The sequence below is a fragment of the Amblyomma mixtum genome, chromosome 4 (genome assembly GCF_055824585.1).
Source record: "Amblyomma mixtum isolate Tamu chromosome 4, ASM5582458v1, whole genome shotgun sequence".
Lineage (NCBI taxonomy): Eukaryota > Metazoa > Arthropoda > Arachnida > Ixodida > Ixodidae > Amblyomma > Amblyomma mixtum.
This window is the reverse complement of record NC_143015.1, coordinates 107,156,462-107,166,538: the sequence shown is the minus strand read 5'-3', so window position 1 is coordinate 107,166,538 and position 10,077 is coordinate 107,156,462. Positions and strand designations below refer to the sequence as shown.

Here is a 10,077-nt window from a genome sequence, read left to right as displayed (position 1 = left end):
CTCTCTGCAGTGCAGGAGTGGCGTGCCTTGCAGGCAAGGGGCAGTTGGAACCCTCGCTTTCGTGTGAGCTGTAGAGAAACTCATAGCTAACACGTAACGGCTCATAGCTAACACGTAACAACGTAACTTGCACTGTCAGGAGTCTGCTTGCTTTGAGGAAAGAAAATACAAGTATGACCGAATTGAATACAAATGTGGCCACAGGAGAACTAAAACAGCTAGAACAACAACGTAGAAGTATAGAGGTGTCCGAAAAGACATGAATGAAGGAACAGAACATTTTGCTTTTCTTTAACTACTGGGTATGGAAAGTGCTATGTCCAAATAAAAGTTTGGAGTGTCCTTTATTCTATGAGCGCTTTAGTTGTTGATGTAGAGAACAGCAGATCGCCATTGGTGGCGAGGTGCTGGAAGTAGTAAGAGAATATGTCTGCTTAGAGCAGGTAGTGACAGCTGATCTGGATCATGAGAGGGAAATAACTAGAAGAATAAGAATGGGATGGAGCGCATATGGCAGGTTCTCTCAGATCATGAATGGCAGTTTACCAATATCCCTCAAGAGAAAAGTATACAACAGCTGTATCTTACCGGTGCTCGCCTATGGGCAGAAACATGGAGGCTAACAAAGAGGGTTCAGCTTAAGTTCAGGACAACGCAGTGTGCTATGGAAAGAAAAATGTTAGGTGTAACGTTAAGAGATCGGAAGCGGGCGGAGTGGGTGAGGGAACAAACGCGGGTTAATGACATCCTAGTCGAAATCAGGAGGAAGAAATGGGCTAGGGCAGGGCATGCAGTGCGAAGACAAGATAACCGCTGGTTCTTAAGAGTAACGGAGTGGATTCCAAGAGAAGGCAAACGTAGCAGGGTGCGGATGAGATTAAGAAGTTTGTGGGGATACGGCGGCCTCAACTGGCAAAGGACAGGGTTAATGAGAAGGGTCTTTGCCGTGTAGTAGACGTAGTCAAGATGATGATGACGATGACGGCTGACTATTTATAGCTGCGGACTACCCACCATTTCCTTTTTCAGTATCACCCAAAATAGCGAGATATGCCCAACGCGATTCTGTATACCAGGTGCAGACCATCTAAACTATTTTCCATCTGCACCTCTGGCGCAAGGGTGTCGTTGCTTGTTGGGACTGTATAAAAAAACTAATGTGTTCCTGAGAGAGAAGATGTTCAGTGCAGCTGTGTCTTCAGAACTTCTTTCAATTCAGCCGCTTAATAAACTAGTCACAGCAGAGGAGGCAAAACACACTGAACGCCTATAGAATACGATATGGAAATCAATCAGGCTGTTCGATTTGCGAAACAGCTTTCAAGCAAACTGCGGCGGAAAAATGCTGTCGACGGGGACCCAATGCACCGAAAAACCAAGAGCGGTTAAATCATTTAAGCTATAATTAATTCTGAGTTTTGTACAAGAACTACTTCATGATCTGTGAAGCTGCAAAGGGCGTCGGGATCAATTTACTGTCCTCACAGTCATCACCCCCCCCCCCCCCTGCCGCGTCCAGTTATAAAAAGAATGTTAAAATAAGTGAAAAAATAACTCTTATCTTGCACGCCGTTTGCATTCTGACGTCAAGCCTTAAGAAACACGTAATCGCAAAAGCCTGTCTTTGCTCTCTTTTTCATCCTTCACATTCTGGCACTTTTTGTGTTTTTTAAGTTCAAGTTTATTATTATTAACATCTGCAAATTTGATACCTAATATGTAAGACTTTAGGAGGTTCTAAAGTTCGGAAACTATCTGGGAGACCTCCTAATACATAGTGAGTGGTTTGACCACAATATGTACAGCAAGCAGAGCAGCAGTTAGTGAAATATGAACGCAACAAGGAATAAGGTATGAGAGTGAAAATAAAAAGTGAAAAAATATTTTTTTAAATAGTGCAAAGAAACAGCAGGAGTAAACAATGTGAACGTTCACAGCATCATTATAAATTCCATTACATAACATGTACAGAAAATCTGCAACATTACGAACATTGCCAGTGCAGTGCACTGATAATCAGTGTAATAGTACACTTGTACTGAATATACAGCATAGAAAGAATGTTATCGCATTTTGGTTTATGTTTTCAAGACAAGTGTTTTCAGGACAACTCAGTTGACTATAGTTTATGGTGGTTTAACGCCCCAAAGCGACTCAGGCTATGAGAGACGCCGTAGTGGAGGGCTCCGGAAATTTCCACCACCTGGGGTTCTTTAACGTGCACTGACATTGCACAGCACACGGTGTTCTAGAATTTCGCCTCCATCGAAATGCGACCGCCGCGGCCGGGACCGAACCCACGTCTTACGGGTCAGCAGCCGAGCACCTTAACTACTGAGCCGACGCAGCGGCTCCCAGTTGATTAAAAGACCTTTACTACTCACAACTCTACTACGGGTTGCTAAAGTATCTGGAAGAAGGCACTGATGAATTCTGCAGGTCAGCCTTCCAGAACACCCCTGGCGCGATTCCAAATATGTTGCTTTTAGATAATTTAGTGTTTTATCTCCACTCCATTTTTTTTTCAGGAAGCAAGGAATACCTTACCAGCCGGAACAGGGTATATCTATTATGATTATTAGATAAGTTGCCTCTCCTTTCAAGCGCTTCAGTGTTCATCATGAGAAACCAATACGTCGATCAAGTCTATTACTTAAAATGCATTATAACTACTTTGAATAAATGAAGATAATTCCTACCCTATGCCCCTCCCCCTCTCTCTCCCTCCACACTTCGTGAATGTGATGCAGAAGAGTGTTCATGTGTAGGATTAGCTTAAGGTTAAGCCGGGTGGTCCGCTTAGTCAGCTGCACAACTCGGCCCTAGTCTTCTAATTTTATGACCTACCTCTAGAGCCCTCTTTAACACCTCCTTGAATATAATATTCTATCTTACGTTGTACTTATTTTATGTGCTTCTGTTATCACATCGTTAGCAACCAGGCGCTATCCATTTTCGTAGATATCATACGCGCAGAAAGTTTCACAAATAGGGCCTTCCATTAGTCTATTCAGAAGTTATCACCGGCCTCTTACGCCGTTTGTAATCGACACGGTAACACGAGCAAAAAAAAAAGTTGACCTTTCAACCGCATACAGCTCCTATATAAAGCGACTGTGAGTCTTCTAGTTAACCCCTTCCTATGCTGCAACCAATTAGGAGACCTGATAATTTAAATATGGCTAAACTGCCCAACTGGCAAGTTCTAATGCGTCTAATTGCTATCGGTGCATCATTGCGGCTCTTAATAAGCTAAATACTAGTTATAGTTAAGGTAACCTTGGTCCAGAATTGGTTATATTCGCAGGCTCCTTAAACGCGCTCTTGATCTCTTCTGTGATAAGCGCCTGAAGTAGAACGTTTCTCGCAGCTTTGGTGCTTAAGTCTGCGACCACATTATACCTGTGGGAGCCTCCTCCCCCCCCCCCCCCCACCCCCGCCGAACTGTTTCTACAGTAATAGATTATTCTGGCTCGTGGAGATGCAGCGTGCTAATTCTAACTGTTGGGCAATAACTCGAAAAAAAAAACAGGTTAAAGTGGCTCATGCCCTCGAAAGCACGCAACGAATATACGCCTGCACACATCACTTAAATATTAGTTATAAGTGTTAAACTGCTGTAAAGTTAAGAGCAGCCTAAGTTACAGAGGGCACAAAAAAAAACCAAAAGCCAAAAGAGCGCAAGAAATTAGTTCAAGCATGGTGACGCAAAAAATTGCTAAATAATTTTGCTTTATCATTAATGTGCGGCACCAGTACAGCTGGTTTTACTTTTGCGATTTGGGCTTTTGCTATTGGCGATGCAAGGAAGAGACTTCGTGAATACCTGTGCGGAGTGCGCTTGCACGGCTTTTCGCCGCCGGTGACGTCACCGGTCACGTAACCTGACGTGGATGGCAACGCGGCGCTGACTTCACTGTCACGTGACCGGTCCTGTGGGGCGATGTCACAATCACGCAATGCCACATAACAGGTCACGTTAGAGTGGCAACATGGTCGCGTGGTGTCACGTGACCCAGGGAAAAATACGTGATTACGAGACGGTCACGTGATGCGGTACGCCAACGATGCCCCCGATGACGTCAGAAATGAGCCACTAACAGCTTCGCTGTAAGTCTACAACCCTAATAAAAAAAAACGATGTGAAACACCAGCTACGCGCACTCCTCTGTTCACATCATAACAGTTCGAATGATTACTGACTGATACAAACACGTGAGCAACAGCAATAGCTCCAGAAAGAACTCTGCACGATTTGACTGATCAATACATCTGTTCCTTTGCAGCATCAGTGACAAGATGCCCTTTAGGTGCTTACTATTCAGCCTATTTTTCTACTCAGAAACATTGTCAAATACAGTGCCTCTCGGGACTCATTACCTACTTAGCGACCATCGTCCATTATCACTTAATATTAGTCCCGTTATTATTTTACGCTGTAGATTGTTTTAGCTTTTTTCTTTCCTTCGCACGCAAAATTCACTTCCGTTATTGAAAAACATTTTTATGCGATGGCTTAGAACTGCCAGCGGAGTCAAAACCCGGCGCGGTCCGTCGCCATCCAGAAAAATTCTGATTGGCTGGCGGGCAGTTGCGTCATCAGGGGTCTTACCAGTGCAGAGAAATCCCATGGGCTGGAGGGACGTGACTTTACCAGACTAGATTCATCTGTGTGAAGCCTTCACCTGCGAACTGTGGCAGGTGGCATATTAGAAGAGCTCGAGAAGGGCAACCTGGTTCTCGAAAATTCGAGGGAACACAAACTCCACTTTAAGGGTTTGATGCGCGAGTTTTACAGACTATCCGATGGGCAGGTTGTGATGACGCCGCATAGTCACGTTGACCTAAGTGGCTGACCTGATTGCACTGACAACACCTTATGGAATTTGGTGTCCCGGTGTTTTTTATGCGATAGCATAGAAGCCTCGTCAGGAGAATAATCCGGCGCCATCCAGGATCGTCCAGAAAAATCGTGATTGACTAGTGAACAGTGACGTCATCAGTGAAGTCACCAGAGCGGAGAAATTCATCTGGATGAAGAGATGTGACCTCACCAGAGGAGGCTCGTCTATGTGAAGCCGTCACCTGCCATCCGTGGCAGGTAGTGTACCGGAAGATCTCGGCTACGAGCAACCTGGGTCTCACTAGCACCAAAAGTCACTCTCGGCAAAGACACCAACAGCTTCGAATGCGATCGAATTGCCAACACATAAAGGAGCTAAATGTTCATGAGTTTTTTTTTTTGCTTGTTCGCTCATACAATACATCGTAACAGCCCCGCCGCAGTGGCTCAGTGGTCACGGGGCTCGGCTGCTGGCTCGGAAGACGCTGGTAAGATCCCGGCCGCGGCGGCCGAATTTCGATGAAGGCGAAATTATAGAGGCCCGTGTACTGTGCGTTGTCAGCGCACGTTAAAGAATCCCAGGTGGTCGAAATATCCGGAGCCCTTCACTACGGCGTCCCTCATAGCCTGAATTACTTTGGGACGTTAAACTCCAATAAACCAATAAACCAAACCAATACATCGTAACACTCTCTTTTAGTGGCCTTGCTCCCCTACGTTACCACCTTCATTCACTCTCTTTCTCTTGCTGCCCTTCCCTTATATCTTTCGTACATATCAGCAGGCCAGACACGTGTTTCCCCCAGAACGCTCTTGGCATTCCGTGTCATAAGGGGGTAAAAAAGGGATAACAACCATACTAAGTCCCCTGGTGAGCAATGATTAGTCCGTAGGGAGACTAGCTGAGGACTATGTCCTTTGCAGTTTGCCCTTGACGATGCTAATTGTTGCTCTTTAATCCACTAATGATTGCGGCAAAAAGTTAATCCTCGCAGGATTAACACCTGCACTCATGATGATGATGATGACGTTGATGATGCACTGCTGCCACTCATATCAGGTGTGTAACCTTCCTCCGTGATGTCAAAACTCGCTTTCTCCACGGCGTAGCGTATTCAAACAAACCGAATAAAAACCGGCTTCATTCACAGACAGGCGCCATCTCTTTCTCACGCGCCGTTAGGCCCACAAACACCCGTAGCGGCGCGCTCCATTGTTCAAGAAGCCTCCGCACCGCTTCACCTCGTCGCGGACAAATAGTCCCGAAACGCGCGGCGCATTTTCGCGCCAATTCTCGCCCGGCGGAAGCAAGGTTGCAGCGGCGGCGAGAAAGAAAAGCGCGCGAACACTCCGCGTCTGCAGCGACCTCTCACTTCCCAACGTGCCTTCCTCTTTCTCCACCTCCTCGGCCGGCGTGCCAGCACTTCCCACGGCCGGGCAGGCGGCAGGCCAGGCGGTCTAACGAGGGTTCCGGTAATACGCGCGCTCACGAACAACGTTATTCGGAGCGCGGGCGCGCGCCGGGGAAAATCTGCTGGCTGTCGGGAGTGGTCCAGGCCAAATGACCGAGCAACCGCCGCGGCCGAACATTCACTCGCCCCACACCTCGCCCTTTCTTCTCTCGCTCTTCTTATTCAGCGCTGTCCGTTGCCTCGCGTCTGCCGGCTTGAAAGCGAAACGACCGCCACTGGAGTCCCGTTAGGCAGCCGCAATGGCGCGCAGGCAGTAACCACGCTGGCCCGCGTTCTGCTTAGCGGCAGCGGACGGTGTGTACGTGACGTATCGATATGTATCTCTCGCGAGGGACGGTGGCGAGGGTATAGGCCGGCGCTGGGCCGCGCTTGGTCCAGCCGGGCTTTTGAAAAAACAAAAAGAAAGACGCGTGCCACTTAGTGTGGCGGCAGGCTGTGCTGCCCCTTTTTGCTCTGAGCCACCTGCTGGTGTTGCTTAGGGTACTATTTGCACTTTTTGTTCTCTAGGCTCGCAAATATGACAGCGCAGGCTGTTGTAGTGAACGATGGCGAAAGCACAAGAATAGCCACGACTCGATGGCAGGTACTACACGACCAATGAGAGAGAAGGGCGGCAGAGAAGGAACACCTACAGGAAGTAAGAAGTCAGAACGAGCCATACCTCACGAAATTAAAGAAGCAAAACGAACCGGGTTGGCACTGGCACTCATCTAAACACAATTTTATCGATGAACGAGTTATGTCTTTTAAATTAAGGTACCATAGGTCTTTTCTTTACACAATGTCGTTACTTTGCACATATTTTACTGGTGCAATATATGTTTGCTCGTTTGCAAAATATATATTTTGCTTGTTTTTTTTTTGTCCAAAATGCTAATTTGTAAGATGCGTGGATTCTTGATGTTTACCTGTCACATCTGGGAAATAAAAATAATTAGCAAAAAAAGTGACTGCAGCCTATTTCTACAAAGCTAACTACTCCATGATACTTACACAGAGCATTCTAACTGAGGTATTTGTAGCATGTATTCTTACGATGCACTATTTGTTACAATTACATCGCAGTATTTCATCATTTGCAGACTTTTTTCACACGCGATCTTCAGTGAAGGCGACAGCCACTTTAGAATCTTTGCTGCAATCTTAGTACTAATTTTATTTTCATTAATTCGCGCGCTGTCTGCCGGACAGTGACAGTCATTCATGTGACGCTCCGGTAGGCTTCAGTGTATTACATTTCTGCTAAAATTATTAAAGTTTTTATTCCTACTAAAGCTCTAGGTGTTTTTCGAATTCCTTTCCTTTCTATTCTTCTTTCAACATGCGTTGCTGCATACTACTGCTTCTATACCACCTTAGGGTCACGACCTTAGGCGTTGAACGCTTGACGTGGCTTCAGGAAGGGGTGAAATTCCAAGAATCTCTTACGACGAAACGTGATCGCAAAAGCAACAACGTAGTCGCGATCCCTGCGTTCCGTGAGAGGCACTCCGTATACAATGCCGATTAACACTGTCGTCTCACTTCCTTTCCAACGGCGGAGAGCGTCTGGACGCAACGAAAGCCCCACCAGCGGAGGAGAAGGCCGGAGTGACCCCCCTCGGGCTTTTTCCCTTTTTCCGTCCCTCGCCCAGTCCTCCGCTCCAGGACAGAAGCGGTGGCGTACAGAGAAGCTAAAGGCACGCCGCCATATACGACCTTGGCCACGAGCGCGGGCCGGACGATGGTGACGAGAACCGCGACGCCACGAGTTTCGTCCGTTGCATCAGCTGTAGAGAGCCGCGGCGACACGCCCAAGGCGGCGGCCTTAACGCTACTCCGCGGCCCCCCTCGCCACTGCGATCCCTGGCCGAGATCATTGGCTGCTACTCCTGCCGGACTGCGCGCTGGGCTTTAGGGTCAAGCGGTCCCCCTCCTCCTCCTCCCCACTTTCCCTCTCTCTTTTTACCCCCTCTCTTACGTCCAGCATTGCTGACCTCCTCATTCTCGGCTCTGGGACGGAGGGGGCAGCGTTGCTCGAAGTATATAAGGGCCGGCGGAAGCCAGAGCAGTCACTGGTCTTCTCGGTCTCGAGTCGCAGTTCACTCCCAAAAGCCACCATGAACGCCTTCGTAAGTATATCCTACTCGTGCGGCGCACCTCGAAGAACGATCGTCACGGCAGGGCGAAAGGACTGAACGTGGACTGCGCTGCTTCTTGTGGCCAGCCGAAACCTCCCAAGACCGGTGGTCACCCCCCTAGCAGCACAACTAATTGGCCCAATATTGGAACCATAATGGAAAATGTATTGGTAAAGGCCTGTTCTGCACAGGACCACAGTGAAACCATCCATTTCGAATACTGGGCCGATTACCTGTGCCGCATCGTCCATGCTGGGCTTTGATCAGGCTGTCTAGGCCTCCCCCTCCCCCAGTAGCTAGGACCCGCATTTCATTATTCGTTTCAACGCGGAAGACTGTGCCAATATCGGGATAAACGTAAAAAAAAAAGTGATAATTGCCTGTTCAACTGACTTTCCGCAAAGGACTCTTGTCCTGCGTTAATGACTCTACCAACACCGAGAACAAGATTAGAGCTGTAGAAATGACAGTTGTGCCCTCTAAATAACGAGGTCTAACAGTTGATTACGGATCGTGGTTATTTACAGGTAATGCAGTTGGCTAGGCTTCTATAATATCATGCTAGCGCAAGAAATTTATTTTTGCGCCACAGCTTGAGAACTTTTAACCAATTGCGGGTATAATCATCTTGCGCGCACTACGTAACGGCCTCTGAAGTATCGCGCTGTTACAATTAACAGGCTTAGGAGGCCATAATGCGTGGGACATGAACTTTGCTAACAGCAAATGCCGTCCTACAATCAGCCATATTTTTTTAATATTAAAGCGGTTAGTATTACCGTAAGGTACAATTTCAACTGTCGTTATAGCAACTTGTAAGGCTTACGGTGCTGTATTTCAAACCATAACCGCCATCCTGGACCTTCCGTGGACTCTACCGTGGGGTATATCCTGGGGTATATCTTGGACTCTACCGTGGGGTATATCGGATATCAAAACATTTTACTGGATTCTGCTGGCTTGAACGAACACCAGCTACGAGGAAGGTAGTCGATAAGTTATACATTGTGTTCAGAACCATTGTAGTCATGGACTTGGACACAGACTCCAGACGTTCAAGCCAAGCTTCCTTTTCCCGCAGGTCGTCGTCCTTCTCGGCCTCTTCGCCGCCGCTAACGCCGGTGGACTCCACGGCGGTTTCGTCGGCAGCCTCGGCTACGGCCACGGCGGTGCCCTCGGCTACGGCTATGGTGCCGGCCTTGGCGGCTATGGACTCGGAGGCTATGGTGGTGGACTCGCCTACGGTGCCGCCCCGGTGGCCGTCGCCGCCGCCGTTCGTCCCCGTGTCGCCGTCGTTGGCTCTCCCGCCTTCGCCATCGGCCGGACCGGCCCCGCTGTGGCTTCTTCCTACGCTAACCACGTTAACCACGGCGTGAGCTACGGCACCCGCGCCGTCGCCGCCGCTGCTCCCGCCGTCGTCGCCGCCCCCGTCGCCGTCGCTCGTCCCGCTGTCGCTGTCGCTGCCGCTCCCGCCGTTGCCGTCGGAGGCGTCGGTCTCGGCTATGGAGGCTTCGGCGGCTACGGTCTCGGTCTCGGCTATGGTGGTTTCGGCGGCTACGGTCTCGGCTATGGCGGCTATGGCGGCTACGGTCTCGGCTATGGCGGCTATGGCGGCTACGGTCTCGGCTTCAAGAAGTACTAA

The 10,077-nt window shown here is 48.6% G+C and overlaps 1 protein-coding gene across 2 annotated transcripts; it reads left to right on the top strand.

Annotated features, from left to right (window-relative positions):
* The first annotated feature begins 351 nt into the window (after nt 1-351).
* Nucleotides 352-10,077, top strand: LOC149347741 (uncharacterized). 2 transcript variants are annotated; one of them, XM_089585664.1, is made up of 2 exons: nt 352-366; nt 9,517-10,077. In XM_089585664.1, the coding sequence occupies exons 1-2, from the start codon at nt 352-354 to the stop codon at nt 10,075-10,077; spliced, it is 576 nt and encodes a 191-aa protein (XP_089441790.1). The 2 variants fall into 2 exon arrangements, with proteins under 2 accessions (XP_089441790.1, XP_089441789.1); XM_089585663.1 differs by lacking the exon at nt 352-366 and adding an exon at nt 8,392-8,426.